General features: G+C 42.6%; 1 protein-coding gene across 7 annotated transcripts; it reads left to right on the top strand.

Moving 5' to 3' along the window:
• Positions 1-6,201: 6,201 nt before the first annotated feature.
• On the top strand, positions 6,202-21,418 carry LOC125715424 (B-cell receptor CD22-like). Of its 7 annotated transcripts, none has more exons than XM_048986920.1 (9): positions 6,202-6,816; positions 14,452-14,808; positions 15,088-15,435; positions 15,796-16,053; positions 16,324-16,405; positions 17,674-17,725; positions 18,244-18,380; positions 18,812-18,895; positions 19,628-21,418. In XM_048986920.1, exons 1-8 carry the CDS (start codon positions 6,762-6,764, stop codon positions 18,888-18,890), a joined length of 1,368 nt encoding a protein of 455 aa, XP_048842877.1. In that variant the 5' UTR covers positions 6,202-6,761; the 3' UTR covers positions 18,891-18,895; positions 19,628-21,418. The 7 variants fall into 7 exon arrangements, 4 of the variants coding, with proteins under 4 accessions (XP_048842877.1, XP_048842876.1, XP_048842875.1 ...); XM_048986919.1 differs by having other exon boundaries at positions 18,812-18,896; positions 19,624-21,418; XR_007384056.1 differs by having other exon boundaries at positions 6,203-6,816; positions 18,278-18,380.
• The last annotated feature ends 443 nt before the right edge of the window (positions 21,419-21,861 follow it).

Below are 21,861 nucleotides of genomic sequence, written 5' to 3'. Positions count from 1 at the left end.
CGTACCCAGCTGTGTCCGTTTGCTTTCAATCAGTCTTGTGCATTTAAGTCCTGGTCTCCCCAGTTTTCCTTGTCTGTCATTGATGTTTGTAAGCATGAGTTGTTTCCCGGTCCCCGTCTTCCCAATTAAACTTCCGTTTTGCCCCGTATACTGCCTGCCTGCTTCGTGCTTGCCTGCTTACCCGCACGATCGCCGCTTCGTCAGCCTGCGATCGTGACAGAATGTATATAAAAAGTTTGCTTATACTATATAGCAGTATATTTGCAGTACAAAATAAAACTTAGACATAAACTAGACATGTACTCAAAGTTTACTACTTTTACACTTAAAATATATACTTTAATAAACTAGAAGTGGGCCAATTTAGTCCCAAGAAGTATGCAAATAGTACACTTACAAGTATACCACCAGTACATTGATAACAGTATACTCACTACATAAAGTATACTTAAATTATATACCTTACATTTACTTTAGTTTACTTAGTAAAATGAACTTCAAGTATACCTTTTTTGGTAAGGGTGTTCATAGTATTGCCCAATATTGCAATCCTCTTCTCTGCTACTAAAATTTGTGTAAGAATGGTCGTGAAACCATACGAAAGAGACATTAATCATGTAGCTTTAAGATACATACTCGTTGCGTGGAAGAGAATTTCCAGTAGGGCCGTGGAACAGTTCATGGTGGGATTGTTGTCAGTCTCTTCGCTGGTAGTTTATTAATTGGATGTCTGCTTTAGTGCTATTGCCTGACTACTCCCATTTGCCGTTTTTCCTGTTCTGTACACGGGGCAGCAGCAGTGGCACGGGGTCAGTTTTATTTGTGTCTCTGTTACTCAGAATGGGCTGGGGGACGTGTGCGCGGAGTTAGTGTGTTTTGCGGCTTAGCTTCGGGCGCCACGTGCGCGCAGTTTCTGACTTCGGTCGGAGGGGGCGGGGGGGTGGTTGTTCTGGACCTGGCCGCAGTCCCGATTACTTTTTTAATGTCTTCTATGTTACTGCTGCGTTGCCTGTCCGGAGCATGGGTCTGGGGGATTTTTGTGTCTGTTTGGGGGGGTGGGAAGGGGTTTTTCCCTGAGACTTACTTCCTGAAGTCACGGTTCATCGACCGGCACATTCAGCTTCTGGTTCATGTCTGGCATATTGAGATTTTGTTAACTTGTTTTTTTTTCCTTGTTTACATCTTACTGTCTGTTTTGTTTTGATCATGGCCAATATAAATATAGCTTCCTGGAATGTTAGGGCTCTGAATACTCCCAAAAAACGGTCCAGTGTGACTGATTTTTTGAAGAGGCAGCACGTCGACCTTGCCTTTTTAATTGAGACCCACCTTCTCCAGCGAGATGCACTGCGGGCGGCCTCCAGGTTCTACAGGGTTATCTCCACTTCATCAGCTTCCTCACGTAGATGTGGAGTGGCCATATTAGTCAAGCGGTCCCTTCAGATTCATATTCTTAACTCTGGGGGGGATGCTGACGGCAGGTACTGTTACGCCCTCTCTGACCTGGGGGGTAGGAAGGTCTGCTTTGTTGCCGCATACGCTCCCACTCCCCCACGCGCCTCATTCTTTCGGGATCTTTCTGACCACCTTCTTAAATTTCAGGAATTTGACCTTGTTATTGGAACTGATGCTAACGCTGTCCACAACCCTGTCCTTGATAAATCTCCCTCTCTCGTGGGTAGCCGGGTGCCTCCCTCCACACGTTCCCTGTGTAAATTCGTGGAGGACTTGAATTTGGTCGATTCATTCCGCCTAATTAACCCCTCCGCCAGAGAATTTTCCTTCTTCTCACCTCGCTTCAAATCCCAGTCTCGCATAGACTATATCTTTGTTTCTCGCTCTCTTGCCTCTGCTGTTTCTAATGCTTCTCTGATTTCTTCCTCTTTGTCTGACCACAAGTGTGCTCTCCTCCACTTAGCTGTACCTACTCTCTCTCCTCGGGCCCCAAGATGGAGGCTCAACACTTCTTTGCTTCAAAACTCTAAATATATAGCCTATCTGACTCCTAGACTTGAAGAATTTATTTCAATTAATACAGGCTCAACTGATGACCCAGTCTACTGCTGGATGGCAATAAAGGGCTTTCTCCGCGATGCCACGGTTGCTTTTGCCAGTGGCCTGGCTCGCGAACGTCACCGGAAGATCTGTGATCTCGAAAGGCGGCTAGCTCACTTAGAGAGTGCTCGTCCTGTAGTGGTTGATCCGGATCATGAGACCCTCATTTTAAACACCAGGGCGGAGCTAAATGTCCTTCTGTCACACCGCGCTGAGTTTATGGTTCATCGCACTAGGTCACGATATTATGTCTCAGGTGCTAGGCCCAGTAAGTTGTTCGCTCTCAGGCTCCGGCAATGTGACTCTTTCTCCTCAATTTCTTCTGTTAGAACCAAGGACGGAGCTCTCACCACTGACCCACAGGAAATTAACAGTAGCTTTTTTCAATTTTACTCAGATCTATTCTCCCCTCCCACTGTCTTTCCACCCTCTGACCCTGATTCGTTTCTTGACTCTGTACCACTTCCTTGTCTCTCAGGCCCAGAAGCCTCTATGCTCGAGGCTCCCCTTTCAATGTCAGAACTTAAAGAGGCTCTGGACTCCATGAGCCCTGGGAAGTCTCCAGGGCCCGATGGCCTCCCTCCGGAACTCCTTTCTGCCTTCTGGAAGCAGCTCTCTATTCCGCTCTTCCACATGCTGAATTCTGCCATTTCTGCCTCCCATTTCCATCCTTCTCTTAATCAGTCCTTGATGACTTTGTTGCTCAAACAAGGTAAGGACCCTACAGATTGCTCCAGCTATCGCCCGTTGTCCCTTATGAATTCAGACATCAAACTGCTTGCCAAGGTGCTTGCCCGTCGACTGCAGGCGGTGATTTCCAAATTGATTCACCCAGACCAAACTGGTTTTATTAAATCCCGTCACGCGGCCGACAACATCCGTCGCCTCCTCCATGTACTTCACACTGCTCCTTCCTTTCCCTTCCCTGCTGCCCTTCTCTCTTTAGACGCAGAGAAGGCTTTCGATAGGATGAATTGGTCATTTTTGTGGAGGGTCCTGCATAGAATGTGTTTTGGCTCTTATTTTACCAACCTAGTCCAGACCCTTTACTCCTCCCCCTCTTCTGTCCTTTTGACTAATGCCAACATTTCTCCTCCTTTTCGGCTTCTTCAGGGGGCCAGGCACGGCTGTCCCCTCTCCCCCCTACTCTTTAATCTGTCGTTGGAGCCTCTGGCTGCCGCTCTCCGTCACTCAGATGTTATTTCCCCCATCCTAGTGAAAGGTGTCCCTCAGACAGTTTCTTTATATGCTGATGATCTGCTTCTTTACCTCGGCAATGCTCCTGTGGATCTCCCTCATGTCCTTAACCTGTTTCAGTCATACGAATCCCTGTCTGGCTATAGGATTAACTGGGCAAAATCCTCTCTCCTTCCGTTGAATCCTGCCTGCCGCTCCTCTTCACTTCCTCCTTCTATTCCTCAGGCAGGGTCTTTCAGATACCTGGGGTTGGACATTTACCCGTCAGTTGCAGAGCTCACAGCTGCTGGCTTCCGTCGCACTCTCGAGGGCATTAAAGCCTCGATCTCCTCGTGGTCTTCTCTTCCCCTCTCATTTCGGGCTAGGCTGGCTGTTATTAAGATGAACGTGCTCCCTAGAATTAATTTTATGAGTTCCATGCTTCCCCTCTCCCCTCCACCTGGGTACTGGGCCTCAGTTAAGTCTACTATTTCTACTTTTCTTTGGGATGGCAAGAGACCCTCCGTCAGACACTCTACCCTAATCCGTGACCGGTTGGATGGGGGCGTCTCTCTACCGGACTTCGAAATTTACCACCTTGCTTTTACTCTAAGGCCAGTTTGGAGCTGGATCAGTCCTCCCCAGCATCCCCCTGCCTGGCTTCCTATCGAAGCAGAATATGTTCTCCCCCATCGTCTAGCCTCGCTCCCTTTCCTCCCTGTTAAATTCAAATCCATCTCTGCCTCAGTCGGTCCGATTATCTGTCAGGCCCTTCGCACATGGAGAAGGGTTGAGAAATTGTTGGGCCCCTTCCCAAAATGGCACCCCAGTGTTCCGTTGCTCCATAATCCTGTCCTGAACATTGGAGGCCGCCCCATCTCTTCCTCGCCGTGGTCTCAGTCAGGTATCTCCACCCTGGGTGACATTTTTGATAGCTCGGGTCTCAAATTGTTCCAGTCTCTTAAGGTCACATTTAATCTTCCCTCTTCTTCATATTTCTTCTACCTCCAGCTGAGGTCCATGCTTAGGGCCTGTAATATCTCCTTTTCCTCACCTCTTCCGTTTCACCCGCTGTGCAGATTTGCTCTGTCCCTTTCTCCTGTTTCTAAGCCCGTGTCCAGTCTCTATTCCCTCCTCCGCAAATCCTCTCATAAACCTCTCCCCATAATTGCTGTCTGGCAGGGGGAGCTCTCTCCCACCCCCGTCTTATCTTGGAGTGTTATTTTTCATAATATTAAAAATTGTTCTAAAAATCCCAATCACCAGCAAACACAATTTAAGTTTGTTCACAGATTATACCCCACTCCCAGGAAACGCCATCTCATGGGCTTAGAGCCTGACCCCTTGTGTCATCTTTGTCCCCTCCAGGTCCCTGGTACCTTTCTCCATATGTTCTGGGACTGTCCTCCAGTGGCTGCTCTTTGGGATTACGTGGCCAGATCTCTCTCTTCAGTTCTTTCCTCTCCCATCCCCCTGTCTCCCATGGTCCTTCTTCTCCTGGACTTCTCTTCTCTCTCTCTCTCTCTCGCTTCCAGCAGAGGCTTCTGATGTCTGCCTCCTTAGTGGCCAAGTTGTTATTAGCCTCTCGTTGGAAGTCTCCTGATCGTACCATTCCTTCTGTCTGGAAGTCCACCTTTCTTGATCTGCTTCTGCTGGAACTCTCTGCAGCCCGGATTAACAACTGGTCTGGTTCTCAGCTGGTCAAAGATTGGTTGCAGGTCATGTCCTGAGGCCATATTCCTTGTTTTTTGTTTTGATTTTTACTTTCCTAATTCTAACATTTTTCAGTGGTATAAGTGTGTTATTTCTTTTATCCTCAGTTTTTAGCTGTGCTCTCCGTGGCTGAGTGTGCCGGTGACCTTTATTGGTTTTTTGTTTCCTTATATTTGAACTGCTGTCTCAGGGTGTATTGGGGGTGGGGTGGGGGTGGAGTATGTTCTGTTTTGTTCCATTTTGTTCTTTGTTATAAAAATCTCTAATAAAAATTTGGTCACAAAAAAAAAGTCTTCGCTGGTAAATTTACTCATGATTCTGTCATCAGGTTTGGAGAAATCGGAGGGGTCAGGCAGGGAGAACATCATCATGGGGAAGCACAGAACTATATAACTCAATGTCAGACTCACTGCTTTACTTCTGACACCATGGAGTCCACTGCTAATGTTCAATAAACAGTGCTTTCAACAAGAAAGGTCTACTTGATTTTCGGGGTTGACTTCCATTTCCCGGTAACCAGCATATCCACAATGCTCCACAAATGTGAAAATCATGATATTGCACAGCTTGTGACATATACTGTAGAGGAGTCTGATACTCTACTGTACTGGAAGGAAGACCAGAATCGGTTCCCCTTTTTAGCTTAAATTGCATGTCAGTACCCAGTCATTCCTGCCTCATTTGCTTCTGCAGAACTCATGTAAGTATTGCTGACAAGTTATTTCGGCCTGAAAGATGCCATCATAGTGAAACCAAATTTCAGGATTTAATAATTATTCCATGCAATAAACAGTATTTACACACATATATATACATATATATATATATATATATATATATATACACACATATATATATATATATATATATATATATATATATATATATATTTTTTTTTTTTTTTTTTTTTTTTTGTCAGGTATGGGGTTGGACGGGCAAGCAGGAAGCAGGGAAAGACCAGGCAGGCAGGCAGGATCTTCGGGAAAACGCGGGTTTATTAAGGGAACAGGAGAGGTAGGGCAGACGGCGACAATCTGACATCCACTAACATTACTAACATTAATGACCAGTCTGGGCAAGACAAGCCGAAAACAACAGGAAACAGCTGGGCATGACTGGGGAAGCACACGTGGATGATCAGGGGGCGTGGCACACACGAGGGTCGGACGAGCCAGGCGTGACATATATATATATATATATATATTTGTTTGTGTGTGTGTTAAATTCATGGATGAACCTGACTGATTATTTTGTTATTGGAGTGGACAAATATCTTGTGGTAGCATTTATCAAATCAAGGAAGTTAAAATGAACATGCTTTGGCTCAACAGTGTCTGTATTATAATTACTTTTAACTGATAGTTTTTTTATCCCCATACCTGCTCATTCAGAATGATAACCTTCTTTGCGATCCCTTTTGGGTCTTGAAACAGCAGAGATACATTTTCATGTTTGTTACCTGATTACTGTCACAGATATGTTATCAGATCAGCATGCATTTGTATGTGAGAAGGAACAGCACTCAAAGGAAACCCTCGTAAATTCTGGTAAAACATGCAAGGGCGGAGTGGGAGCTGGAATCACTGCAGTGGGATGAAACATTGGACTGTCCACTGCGATACCAAAGTTGCTAAATTTAGATGGGTTCATAGGAGAGGAAGTTAAAATGAACATCTTCACATTAATACCCTGGAGATAGCAAGGGGCGGGGGTGTTATTATTTTTATTCCATTTCTACTCAACATGCATAAGTATCTTCTGCAAACTCTGAGCAGACAGTGAGTGATAAAGAGCTCAGAGCAGCTGGAGCAGCAGAGATGGGAGCTGGAGACGCTCTGAACTTCTGGGGACTGGTTGTGATCGTCTTACCTGGTAAGAACATCAGCTATCGAGTATTTGTCAGCGTCTTTTGTTCAGAATTGAATTGCTCACTGAATTGCTTCAACTACCATTAAATTGGTTTAATTCCAAACCCATAAGGACTGATAGGAGATGTGGAGAGGGGATGTTATCTGGAGAGCAATGTCCGGTAGATATTTTTATTTTTTTTCTAGCACAGACATTTCTACATATTGACTCTGCGGGGTCAGTCAGCATAACTATTCAATTATTCAGTTATTGGCATGCTTTGCACAGCAATGTGGGTATGTGTACATTTATATATGGTATATCTCTCAATATTAAATATTTAATATTGCATTGCAAGAGCAGTGAATGACGAAGGAGACTTTATTGTGGGGCAGAACAAGCTCTTTTAATGCAGTCCTTATAAGGACTGCACACAGGCCCCAATGAGCAACGGAACCAAACATACTAGCAAAACACAGGGAGGTGAGACGCCGAACAGGTAAAGCTCACACATGGTACGTACTTTATACTACACTAAAGACATGCGAGGGTTGGACAGGGCTTACACAAGGCACGGGCAAACACACACGTAACCACAGGAGGATAACAATAGTAACACGACAATACAAGGGACTATTTAGAATTGGCCACGAGCATGCCGGAATATGCTAATCCCACCGGTGCCACAATATTTTTTATGAAATGTAAAAAAAAAAAATCAATCGTAAGCTAAAAGCCAACAAGGAACAAAAACTCTATCCAGTATCAAAGATTGGAGTAATTAACTTACAGGTGAACAGTATCTGGAAGAAGGTGTTTTCAAGAACATAGTGCAATTATGCTACAGGTTAAGAACATAATGCGAAAATAAACTGAACATGTAAACCTAACAAAAAATGGTTAGTGAGGGTAATCAACAGATAAAGGGTCAAACACCCACGCAAACAGCAATATCCTGTCTTGCAGGGGAATAACACACAAGTCATGTCTGGATACGACTTATTATGTATAGAGAAGAACAATGGTTCGGTTACTTTGAGGTGGATTTGTAACTGATAATATTTGCTATGAGTTGGAGAGAGGATTAACTCACCATAAACTTCTCTATTAACTGGAGAAGTCGTATACAGTATGCAGACTATCTCCCCTCTTCTGTCTGCGTCCCCCCCCCCCATAATTGAACTGGAATCATACTCCCCTAAAACTAACAGAAGGGCAGGAACTAAAATAACAAATATAAATTATTATGTGGTTAATCCAACATGTTTCTTATTCTTCCTGACAGTACCCACCTCTCTATGTGTGAACTTCAGTGCGCGACATACTGCCAGGATCAGGACAGGAATAAGAGGCAAAGTCAGAAAGGACTGAGCCAGGATCATACACCAGAGGGGAACTATGACAGACATGGAACACGAGGATGTGGGACAGGGCAATAAGAATGGGGAAGACCACAGGGGACTGAGCTTAGGTACTCGGAGCACGCAGACCACTGCCAGAATGCAAAACAGGAGGAGCCAAGGGCACATGTGCAACATTATGTGCAGGAAATAAGAATGAAACCAAAAATAAGCGGACATGAACACTATTTCTTTACCCTGTTCTTTATTCTGGCTTCTTTTCTCTTTTTCTTCTTTTTCTCTCCATCACATGCTCCTAGTCATCTGAGCGAGTAGCCCACTCTAGTGGTAGGCAGTAATATTACAATACAAAACATGTCCCCCCTTTGTTAAGCAAACTCCCCATACCACGCAATTATCAGCAAACTCTGCATTAACAATCAACAGGCACACATGCTGTCGCAATACATTAACCAGTATGTAGCATAAGCTCTTTGAACAAGTTTAAACTCAGCTGAATATGATAAGCAGCAACCCCAAATATGTACCAGAAATAATCATCACTAACAAACCAATTTCCTGCGTTACATCTGCATATTCGAACAACTTAAAGAAATAGCAACGCGTCAACTCCCTGCATAATGTGTCATGCCCTACTCGTCTGATCCTCCTGTGTGCCACGCCCCCTCATTTACCTTGTGTCAAATCCCAGTGTTCCCAGCTATGTCTAATTGTTGTTAATTGATTCTTTGTATTTAGTGCTTCTGTGTCTGTCTTACCCCTGTCTGGTCATTGACGTTCGTGCTTGCGTTGAGTCCTGTGGTTTTGTAATTTCTAATAAATCCCCGTTTACCCGACTTCACGACGTCTGTGCTGCTTTCCCGGACGCAAACCGTAACGATAATGTATCTGAGACCCCTGTATTACAATAGTCCAACATCTTCCTGCTCGTAATCCTTCAGTCAAACAGATTTCTTTTTTTAGTCTTGCTGGTCTGGGTGTTTTAATATGAGCCTGCAGTTCTGGCTCAGGAACAGGTTCAGTATCTGTCTCTGTGCTGTGAATCGGACACAAGGGTAAGTGGCTTGCATTCCACATTTTCCCGTCCTTCAGCACAAACATGCTAGGTCTGACCTTGGGCTTGACCTTAACAGGCTCATGGAATTTTGGAAGTCCCTTCTGTATGTGAAATGGTTTCTTTACCCAAGTAATACTGCCCTCCGTGATCTTTGTAATGCATGCTCCTCTTTTTAAGTCACAGTAAACCTTTGAAGTCTTACTTGGAGCAGAGGTGGTTACACACTTCCATGTCGGATGTTGCAGTCCTTCGAGTATGTTTCCCCAGTCTAGTCATTGATGTTTCGTGTTTTCCTATGCCCTATTTAGGATTGATTCCTAATAAAAGCCTATATTCCCTGATTTTCCGTATCCCTGCTCCTGCTTCCCAATTTCCCGGTCCGCGCTCACGCCTTCATCGTAACAAGTCCCAGTAATGAGTGTAAAGTAGTGACATTGGTTAGAGCAGGAGCTTCCTGAATCACTTGCATGTGTCTGTCATCTGATATGTACAGTAATTTTGTGTCTCAGAAATGTCAAACTGTTCTGCTTAAAGCAGCACATGTCTTTGCTTAACTGAAGACCGGCTCTCCCAGTGACGCCAGTACAGCATGCAGGTGATGATCGTGCTCTTCCAGGTGCCATTCAGGACTATCAACATCAGTTTCAAGAATGCGCTTGGTGTGGAACACAATCCATATGGAATTCTCCGAAATCCGAATAATCCATCAGGCGTAATACATGTTATAATGCCTCTGTGAGTGGAACCTGGTGGTAGGTGCTCATGAGGTCAAGAGAAGAGGGATATTGGCTGGTCCCAAATCATCTCATCTGTCTGCATGGTGAACCCATAAGATACAGTCAGCATGAACATGAGCCATGTGCTGTTATAAAACTTGCGAGACTATTTTGTGTTGCACTTTGCTCCTGTAACAAATAGGGCCCTGGGAGATACTGGGAACATAAGAGAAACAGAAAATAATAAAACTAGATACAAGCAGGGTAAAGAGGATCAAAGTTACCAACAAAGACTAAAACTGAAATACATGATCAGAAGGACATAACTAAGGGGAACCAGAATCAAAGACCCCAAAAATATAAAAACATCCAAACTGGCCCCTAGCCCACTTCAAACCCAGAACAGAAGAGGCGGCAGATTCCCAGCCACCTGCTTAGTCCACGTAGCCATATCACAGTCCGGGGAAAGGGACCAGCATCTCCCTTTCAATTTGTATTTAGAGAACAAAAAATCACTGCAAATACAAATTTAAAATATTGTAATTAAGCAGTTGATTTTTACAAGGATTTTAATACAAATCCCATTTCCAAAACTGTCGGGATGCCAAGTAAAATGTAAATAAAGACACTTTGACATTTTGAAAGAGCTGTGAAATCTTACAGTGGAAGTGGAAGTGCAGTAATTCTCTGATCTCTGCAAACAGATTTTTTTTTAAAGAAAATAATTATGCAAACCTATTAAACATGCAATGTTTTTAAGCAACTGTAAAAAGTATTTTTGAAGTTTAAACTAATAAGTCTGTCAAAGTGAAAATAAACTTCATCTCAGCTATGAGACCGGAACATGTGGTTCCAGTTATTACAGAGTACAAGAATTTTTATAAATAAATTACAAATATCAACTCTAGGTGCAGTGGTTAGCACTGTTGCCTCACACCTCTGGGACCCGGGTTCGAGTCTCCGCCTGGGTTACATGTGTGTGGAGTTTGCATGTTCTCCCCATGTCGTCGTGGGGTTTCCTCCGGGTACTCCGGTTTCCCCTCACAGTCCAAAAAACATGCTGAGGCTAACTGGAGTTACTAAATTGCCCGTAGGAATGCATGTGTGAGTGAATGGTGTGTGAGTGTGCCCTGTGATGGGCTGGCCCCCTATCCTGGGTTGTTCCCTGCCTCGTGCCCATTGCTTCTGGGATAAGCTCCGGACCCCCCCCCCCGCGACCCAGTATGATAAGCGGTTTGGAAAATGGATGAATGGATGATCAGCAGGGTTTAGATATGAAAACAGTCAATCTATTTCAATACATCTATATTGTGCAGCACAATTGCTATATACAGTACTATACACTATATACAATATCTATATAGTATCTAAGTAGTATTGCATTTGTAAAATGCAACTAGAAAACCCCTTGTCTCATGCTGTCTTGCCATGCTTCTCAAAAGATAATTGGAACGTGTGTCTTCTGTTCAAGTAGTTTAGCTGTGGGGCTTTCCACACATTCAAATCACGTTCGCATGATAATTTGATGAACAACGCAACACTGAAACGCGATCCAGATACATCCCCATTAGCACCATAAAAAGGGGGGGGGGGGTGTGTGGCCAGGTGTGAATGGTTCATGCATACACATGAAAGTTGCTACATATTCAATGAAAGGAGCCAGAAATAGTGACATGACTTCGGTTTTTCTCATTTATTTATTAAACTGAATTTTGCAACTACACCATTTAGTCATCTTCATGTAGCCAAGACTTCGGTGATCAGGTATTTGGGATCAAAACAAACTGCCACCATTGCTTACTATGTACTTTTATAATGTTTCTGCAAGTGTTCCAAATTGTATTTTGCAATGTCTATACTTTGATGTCAAATTACAAACTTCACATAAATCTGATATATTTACAAAGTATACTAAGATTAAGATGAGTTTAATGCCAAAACAAATATATCAGAAATAATTTTCCATGAATTAAGTTTATGATATTGAATGAAATGTGTGACCATGCCCCAGTCAGTGAAAGTGTATTCCCTACCCCTAGACCCCAGAGGGGACAGGTGAGAATAGTTATAGCAGCCTCACACACACCCCTAAGCGGGGGGCTTCCCCCTCCCCTAACCCACGCAGATAGATAGATAAAACTTGGTATTGTTCTGCAGACCGCTGACACCTTTTCCTCCGCTGGCAAGACACGGCTGCCGCCTGTCCAATCACCGATGCCTCGGCCTCCGAATGTATAAGCACACCCGTAGCCTCGTCTACAGGCTCATCCACAGCCTCATCCGCAGCCTCATCCACCGCCTTGTCCGCAGCCGCTCACGAGCGCTTGTACCCCGGTCTCTCGTCCCACGCCCTGTGCGCAGTTGGCTCCTCCTCTTCCTCTCAACCCCTTCTGGTTTATAATAAAGCACAACCTATCCCAGCCAAGCACCCGTTTCTAGATCACAAATTAGCAATCAAGACATGATGCTGGGAAGGGAGAGTTCAACAATTAGCGATCAAATCATTACAGATACTTATAGAGAAATAATATATTGAACGACAATCAAACCCACGGCACAGCGTAAGCTTAAACCGTCCTTTGGTATCCATAACCCCGCCACCTATTACAGTACCAATCAGGGACGGATTACGGACTGGGCCAGCAGGGCCGCTGCCCAGGGGCCCTTGGGGTGCAGGGGGCCCTTGGGGCCCCTAGCCCAAAACAATTTGCAACGCTTATCAACAATGTATTTTCGTTTGTCTATTTTAGAGGACCTACATTCTTTGATCCCCTGCCTACAAGGGCCCCTGACCCTATAGGGAGGGCGTTTGGCTGCCAAGGGCCCTTGAATTGTGGTGGTGGTGGTGGTGGTGGTGGGGGGGGCCCTCGTGAACGCTTTGCCCAGGGGCCACACAACCCATAATCCGTCCCTGGTACCAATAGTCTATCAATCAACACATTTCAACATGACAAATAGACTCAAGAAATTTCAAACACATGTTTTATCAAATGTGCAGTATTTCATGTCTTCTAGTATTCAACTTTTGTCTGTAACACAGTTGACAAATTTGAATGTTCACTTTCATTGAAATATTTCAAAACTCATTAGTGTGGGGGTATGTTGTAGAAACAACCTGACTATTTTGCAAAAAAGTACAGTGATTTCTTCACTTTTTGGTTGATATAAAACATACCCAAAATTACACAATGACTCTTTGATGTAAACTTATTGGTATAATAAGATGGGTAATATTAGGTATGTATATCTTTATTGGAGCTGATGTCCATTACATAGACTTTTGATTTGTTCATATTTTCCAGATGACCGTAGTTCTGTTAACTGGTGATGTGCCCAAAACAAACATGGACATTTTCTCCATTAAATCTGACACAAGAGAAGTGCTATAGTTCTTGGCAGCAGGTGTCACCTAGAGCTGCAAACTCTGGGTTTTTTGGAAATGTAGTTGGCTGGGAAGTTAAGCTAACCAAGTTAAATGACTAGGTAATGTGTTGGTTACGTCTGGTTTTGGGTTCTTACCCATTTTCTTTTGGTTTGTGTTTGGTGTAAATTATTTTCTTCACTTAGTTTTGTCACGATTGCCGTTAAAAGCGGGCGATCGAACGTGCAGGAGAGTGGGCAAGAAGCAGGCAGGCAAGCAGAATACGGGAAAACGGGGATTTATTAGGGCGCAGGATTGCACAGGACATCGACGAACATCAATGACGGACACCGGACACAGGCAAGACTTGGACTCAAATAGACAGGACAGATCAAAATAACTAGACACAGCTGGGTAAGATCAGGGAAGCACACGTGGATAATCAGGGGGGCGTGGCACACACGAGGTTCGGACGAGCTGGGCGTGACAAGTTTAGTTTGCTTTTGTGTTATATGCCTATTGTGTTATATATGCCTATTGGGAGGAAAAATAAAACTTTAGCATCACCACCTCTTTAGTGGACCTCAATTTATTTTGCACCACAAGGCTGTCCGACAATAACGTCACAGTGATTTTCAATGAGGAATGTACTGGCCCTTCATAAATGATTTTAAAATAGTGAAATTAAGCAACTTTTTTTGTTTTTGCTGTATATACCACATCAAAGGAGCTATGAATGTCGGAAGTTGGACTGAAAAGCTTGTTCAGCAAAATGCATAAAGTTAATTACATTTTCAAAGGGTTGTAGTTTCAAAACTATTAGAGTTATGTCCCTAATATGAAGGATTTCTCCATAGGTTTAGTATTGGAGCATGCGGAGGGTGACCTGTGACCCTCTGGCTGATTTGATGTAGAATGAGCCCATAGTTATACTTCTTTAATGGCAGTGTGAATGATGCAAATAATAGGAGAGGTAATTATTCAGTTTAACAAAACATGAACAGTATGAATTGAGTCTCCTGTCTGTCTAATAGTCATGAATTCAAACTTATTTTCTGTGTTTCTGAATCTGACCAAGAAATGCGTTTTTTGGTGGTTGCTCCCAATGTTCCCTGTTTCAAAAACTGACACTGTTGTTATTTTTTTGTAATTGATGTTTTCCAGGGGTGATGACTGGTGAATGGGCTGTACGGTATCCTGAGAAAGCAGTCTGTGCTATGAGAGGATCTACTGTGGTCATTTCCTGTGAATATCATTATCCACAGTCATTCAGAGTGGAGACAGTCATGTGGTGTCATAATACGTGTACACACTATTCATATATCTGTCACAGTAATAATGAAAACATTACTGCTCAGTACGCAGGCAGAGCAGAGTGTTTGGGGGACAAAGTGAAGAACGGTACATTACAAATAAAGGACATTAAAGGCACAGATGCAGGAGAGTATAGATTCAGGTTTACAACTAATGAAACAACTGGAAAATGGAGTGGTCATCCTGGAGTTACTCTTAAAGTCAATGGTAAGTCTAGTTAAAAACAGCTAATCTGGTCTAAATCTGGTCTGGTCTAAAACCAGAAAGCAGACTGTGTCCAAAGAAGTAAACTTTATTGTTATGGGTAAGTACATTTTAATAAAGAAGTCTCTTCACTCATCTGTCCTACCATCACTGTGGAAATAAACTGGATTTTTTTTTGGTTAAAATAAAAAAAAAAAAAAAAAATACATAGCATTTTATTCTTAAGTAAAATAGCAGAAACAACATTAATGGAACTTTTCAATATGTTTTTTTGGATTCTAGATGCTGCATGGACTATAGATTATCCAGAGAAAAGCCTGTGTGCAGTGAGAGGATCGACTGTGGTCATTCAATGCCAGTATAATTATCCAAAGTCATACCAAGAGGATTCGATGATGTGGAGTCATAATACTGAGGACTGTGCTGGAAAATCACATGTCTATAACAGCAATCATATACACATTAGTGCCCAGTATGCAGACAGAGCAAAGATCTTGGGAAATAAAGAGAAGAACTGTACATTAATGATAAACAACATTACAGAGAGTGATGCTGGAGTGTACCGATTCAGCTTTACAGCTAATGGGTGTGAACAGTGTGGTCAGCCTGGAGTAGCTCTGCACGTTTTTGGTGAGTCAGTACTTTTTTCCAGTTTCACCTTATTTTTTGTATCACATAGCATAACCAAACTATTTGTATTCTATGTCTGTTTTCATTTAGACAAATTATGCATGACTGAGCCACTAACTGCTAATGATGCTCGTTAATGAACAGGAGAGAATATCAGCTCTGGGAAAAATGTGTGTATCAGAAAGGAGATTACAGTAAATAGAAGTTCACTGCACTGCAGTGCATAAGATGTAGTTCTGAGTAATAATATTTATTTATAGCTTTAGGATTTTTACTCTTTGCCATGGCTTTACAACCTGTTATAGAAGAACCTGCATAAAAATCCTATTGCTTGTTTTTCTATGTACTGTATGATTTCAGAATTAAAGGTAGTGATGACATCTTCTAGAGGATATGGGATATTGACAGAAGGAGATTCTGTGACTCTGACATGTGGCACAGAGAACTGCTTTCTCAACCAATCAGAATTCACATGGTTTAAGGACAATCAGTCAATCACAGGCACACAGTCCACACTTAACTTCAATCCTGTCTCCTTCAATCACTCTGGAAAGTATTCCTGTGCATTAAAAGGATACAGAGGGACTGAGTCTAATACCATCCTACTTCACATACAATGTGAGTATTTAGTCTGATCCAGGAAATTAACACCACAGTCTGATTCTCACTGTTTTGTTTATATATTTTCTGCGTTTGTGTCTCAAATGTTCAAAAATGTGTAGAAAATACCAGTTGAAACAGAATTAAGAGGAATAACTGGAGATAATAAGGTAGAGAATAAAATGGCTATTAATAGAAAAAGTCACACAAATTGGCTTTACCACCTTTTTCATTATACCAAATATTTTTCTTTAATTTCCTTTTTGTAATGTTTTTACGCCTTTTCAGCTAAAGGTTATCCAATAACAGTAATGGTACTGCTGCTGGGAATACTACTGGCTGTTTTAGCTATAATAATATTCATAATCAGGTGAGTGTTTTACAATTCATTTGAAATAAAGTAATTTTAAAATGGTAAGTATTGCAAATATTTATTCATTGAATGATATTCCAGTTTATCCGGAGACACAGGAAACTGGATTCCTATCATCCTCTCCATGTTCATAAAGCTCATCGGCTCAAAACACACATATGGCATCAACTTGAAAAGAAACACTTACATTAACATAATCAAAGCCAATATAATGAACAGAAGCCCAGGCTGTAACAATCGCCGGTTGGCGAACAGGTAGGAAGCAGGGAAGGATGAGGCTGGCAGGTGAGGATGCAGGATACGGGGTTTATTAAGGGAACAACAGGGCAGACGGCGACGAACCAACATAAATGACAGACCTGGGGAAAACGGACTCAGACGCGGACTAAATACACAGAACACAGCAGACTGATGGAAAACAGCTGAGCACAATTGGGGGAGCATACGTGGTCGATCAGGGGGGCGTGGCACACACGAGGGCTGGGCATGAGCGTGGCACACACGAGGACTGGGCATGAGCTTGGCACACACGAGGGCTGGGCATGAGCTTGGCACACACGAGGGCTGGGCATGACAGATGCCCTCTGCTGCCCACAGGAATAAGCACCCCTCTGCCCTCCCAGCTCCAGAGCTCCCCATTCTCTGTCCAGTCCCTGTTGTTTTCCCTTTTCTCTGCATAGCCCCCATGTCTCCCTGGTAACCCCCCATGCCAGTCTCTGGCACTAGTGGCTGTGAGAATATTACTAGTTACTTTAGCTGTAATAATTAGCATATGATTTGTTTGTTTTATGGTTCATTATATGTCCATATTTTCTTATTTTCAGATGTTTCATTTTTATGTAAAAATACTCAATTTCTTGCAATTCATTTCATTTGTTTAAGTACAGTTGACCCTTCTGCATTATGAATTTCCCCAACACCGTTTGCATATTTTGCGGGGTTGGCGTCAGAAATTAAATGCCAATTTTTTGGGAACTTTGGAAAAGCCACAGACAACATGAGTTGCCCAGTAGATGACAGAAGAAGTTTAATGACTATAAATGCATAAAATATATGTACTATGCTGGTTTGGATGACGCCAAGTGTGTTTACAGTATCGTCTCACATGATATATCACTGATATTTTTATCTCATGTTTCTATTATGTTTTCATGCTGCTTGTCAAGGAGACCAAAAAGATCATGGGGGGGAGGGGGGGGGGGCATGGTGAATATAATTTGAATGCAAAAAATGTCTTAATAAGGTCTATCTGATGTGTCTCTCAGAAGGAAGAGAGATTCATTGAATGTGGCGATTGACAGAGGGGATGAAACACAAGTAAGACACTGAGAATTATGAATTTATGAAACTATTTGTTCAATGTATGATTATATACAGGGGTGCACATTACTGGTACGCAAGCACGCATTCACCTTTAAGAACGATACGTGTGAGAATCGATTGTTTGTAAAAGCACAAATGCGTACTTATTTTATGCACATTTGCGCTGCTTTGACAAGAAAATACCTTGCATTTTAACCCGTATACCGCAAATGAAGTTGAGTTAGCATATAAAGATTAAAATACGTTATATTTTGTTCCTATAGCAGCGCAAATCTACATAAAATAAGTACACATTTGCCCTTTATAAACACTCGATTGTCGCAGGTATCGTTCTTAAAGGTGAATGCATACTTGGGTACCAGTTATGTTCCCCCCTGATTATATAAGATATGATATTTGACCACAGGGGGTCCGATTCACCAATGTGAATTTTTTCACTTCAACATTATTAAATATAAATTGTCTGTTTTAGTTGGACATTAAAATCTCGCCTTTTCTCTCTCCATCTGTAGATTCCAAGAGATAACGAGTATACAAATATTACAGACTTTGTTTTTCAGACCAAGAGCCAGAGACAGGAAGTGTCATCTCAGGTGGAGGACGTCTGTTATGCTTCTGTGCAGTTTAACACCAAACAGCCAGGCAGGCAGTGAGTGTGAATTTTTCTTATTTCATTGCATCTGTGTGTCGTCATATGCTGAGGCACGGCAGGGAGACAAGTGCGGAAGTCCAGGAATATAAGTAAAAATCGGGATTTATTAGGGATAGCCATAATCCGGAAAACAGGGAACACCAGCAACATTCAGACGTCAAGGACAAGACTGTGGAAACAGTAACTGGGAAGCGCTTAAATACACAAATACACTCAAATAAACAAGACTAGATACAGCTGGTAATTAACAGTATTCCACGCGAGGTTAATGAGGGGGCGTGGCACACAGGAGGAGCTGCAGGATCGGGACGTGACACTGTGTAGGTCAGAATGTAGAAATACCAAGATCAATTTTATGTTTTATAATTAAAAACTAAAAGTTCCCATCAGACTGTTTATACTTAAGAATTTAAATACAAACGCTGCAGGTGTGATGTCAGTAAACTGAAGAACCGCGATGATGAAGTTGTATACGCTGCGGTCAGAGAACCAGCCAACTGCAGCTAAACTGGGTAAAATATCACACCATCATGATCTTTCATTGTTGGCGACACTGAAACCTGAATATAGCAGAACATCATAGCAATACCACCAACAAATACCAGCCAGATATACATAATAAAATCCTGCTGGCTTTTAATTACTATTTCTGATTTTTTTTGTCTGACTCAGTGTATCCATCTAAAGGTCTCACTGGATTGATTAAAACAAGTTATTAAATTCATCCATGCATCTTTGTATAACTTTTGTGAAACAGGGTCTTTGATGATTTTATCAATTTTATCAGTGAATAGTCTACAAAGTAATTTTATTATTAATTTACCAGCAATACCTTTCGTAGTAGTGAAGTAAAACAACAGAATACATTGCTTTAAGCCAGCGCTGTAAGCGGCTGCATGAAGTCAAACGCAGCCACAGATTCGGTTTTTTGAAACTTGAGTTTTTTTGTAATTTGTATCTTTAAACGCTGAATTTGTTTTATCGTGAATTTGTGAACATGGAAAAATAGCAGCGAAACTGCATAATAAAAAATTTGAAGAAAAAAAAATCTGATGCATATTTCCAATGCATAAATATTCAATGGTAGAATTTCAGTGGCATATAAAATTCAAACTGTGATGAGACAGATTTGCTTCCATAAATGCCTCCTAATATCAGTGACTGGCCATTTTAGGAGTCATCCTCACCCTCGGCTCTGCTCCCCTGCTTCTTCCTGATCGATCCTCCCTCCCTCCGCGGGGCAGCAGTCCCCTCCAGAGCTGAACACATGCGTCAGAGGAGCTTCTGAAGCTGCAGTGACCATAGAGCACTCTGGAGTGGCACTTTGGCTGAGAGTCATTCTCAGTGAACTGAGGCAGACAAGCTTTCCTTAAACTGCCCCTGGATGTGTTCCGGAAAGTGATTTCTTTTAGAGAATGACTCACAAGATAATGAACATCATAAGTAAAGAATGGGTGAGGTCTATGTGCGTTTCCAAAGTAGTATTTTGTTGGCTCCTCTCCAGCCTCCACGTGAGAAAAGCACAGCCTGTTGATAACAGGAACATCAATCCCACGTATTTCAAAGGTGAAATGTGGTATGATTGTTACACCAGATGCATGCTAATGTAAAAAAAAATGTAAACTAATTAGAAAATGCATGTAAACATACAAATGCAATCATAATTAAGGGCAACATAAACTGAGGTATTTGTTGAAAATATAAAAATAGAATCAAAATGTGATGTTGCTTCCCTGTAAAAAAAATGTGCAATGACAAGCAGCAGTAGAAAAAGTAAATGACAGTTCTCAAAAGAAGCCTTAAAACAACTTATTGAGGAGGTGGTCAAAAATATATTTGAATAAAGTAATTACTGGAATGTTGTGCAGCATATTTCACATAACAAGAACAGCACAGCTGCATTTAGGGGAAAATCTTAGAGCTTCCAAGGACTTGTGTAGGCACTAGAATCTCATCTCTCTCATAACACATTCTACAGCAGTGTGTGTTCTTTAGTGCAATGAACACACCCAGATCAGAAGGCTAGCTAGCAAGGCTAGCTTTATTGCAGCAGTGAGACAGACAAGCAAGTAAGAGCAGGCAGAATCATAGTCGTGTGTGAGGAGGGCCAGGACCATGAAGGAAGGAACACGGCAACCAAAGATGAAGTCAGAATACAGAGTCGTCGTCAATAGTGTGGGACCAAATTTTCAGCATCCTGGGAGATCAGATGGATCCGTGGATGCAGATGGGGCACACGAGGAGACCATCAGATGGACGAGGTTGGAGAGGAAGGGCTAGATGGGGTTTGGGCAGGACGAGCGTGAAGATCGGGCAGGACGAGCGTGAAGATCGGGCAGGACGAGCGTGAAGATCGGGCAGGACGAGCGTGAAGATCGGGCAGGACGAGCGTGAAGATCGGGCAGGACGAGCGTGAAGATCGGGCAGGACGAGCGTGAAGATCGGGCAGGACGAGCGTGAAGATCGGGCAGGACGAGCGTGAAGATCGGGCAGGACGAGCGTGAAGATCGGGCAGGACGAGCGTGAAGATCGGGCAGGACGAGCGTTAAAACATTCAGTTTGCCTCATTAACAACTGGACAATACCTCACACTGAGCAGGGGCTTCTGCCAGGTTTAAGTCTGCTGTGGCTAATTGGTACTGATTGGAAGCAGCTTACTTACATATTACTTTAGTTCTGAACGGTTTCGGGAAACGCTCGCTAATTAACAATCAATCAATCTTAATTGCTATATGTTGGAGTGAAATTAACTACTTTATCATTCTGTATAACCAAATATCTGTGTCTCTATGTTTACCATGCTTCCTGTCATGTACTGGAACAAGCTATTCTTCCTCTTTCCAGCTAGCTAACACCTATTAGTTTCACAAATTATTAATAAAGATCGCGAGTTTCATAAACCATTGCGAAATACGGAAAAAAATGCATATGTAAATTGTTTGTCTCGCACTATAAATAAAGGAGCCAAGGGGAACCACTCTTTGTAGCTCGCACTGCAGAGAGTGTGGATACCCTTGCGCAAGTAAAACTTTAAAGTGTGTTGTCTCGTAATTCATAGTGTATGCAGAGTTGGAGTGTAAAGCTTTGGCGCTTTCTCCAACACATATATGATTTGGAATGTAAAGCTTTGGCGCTTTCTCCAACATATAGTTTGGTCCTGTGTGCAGAGTTGGAGTGCAAAGCGTAGCGCTTTCTCCAACACTATATAACGAACTACTGTATTTACATATGTAATAATCTAGGGTAGCATGCTGGCTCACATGTCCAGTGCTGAATCCCAGTTCTGCTATGTGAGTGTAGGGCTCCCCCTTGTGGGCAGTCCAAAGACAGTATCAGACAAAGGCAGTCGGGTTAATTGGCATCTTAAAGTGTCTGACTGACCGTGAACCCTGCGACACACTAGTATCCTGCTCAGGGTGAACTGCTACCTCGTGCCCCGTGTAGCTTATCAGGCTTCTCTGACCAGGAGAAGCAGCTG

Source organism: Brienomyrus brachyistius, chromosome 20 (genome assembly GCF_023856365.1).
Source record: "Brienomyrus brachyistius isolate T26 chromosome 20, BBRACH_0.4, whole genome shotgun sequence".
Lineage (NCBI taxonomy): Eukaryota > Metazoa > Chordata > Actinopteri > Osteoglossiformes > Mormyridae > Brienomyrus > Brienomyrus brachyistius.
The sequence above is the reverse complement of the archived record's forward strand: the minus strand, read 5'-3'. Positions and strand labels throughout refer to the sequence as shown.

Coding starts and splice junctions, on each gene's coding strand:
- LOC125715424 (XM_048986920.1), top strand. CDS start 6,762: ATGGGAGCTGGAGACGCTCTGAACTTCTGGGGACTGGTTGTGATCGTC. Junction 16,054..16,323: donor CATCCTACTTCACATACAAT/GTGAGTATTTAG, acceptor ACGCCTTTTCAG/CTAAAGGTTATCCAATAACA. Junction 18,381..18,811: donor ACCAAACAGCCAGGCAGGCA/GTGAGTGTGAAT, acceptor CAAACGCTGCAG/GTGTGATGTCAGTAAACTGA.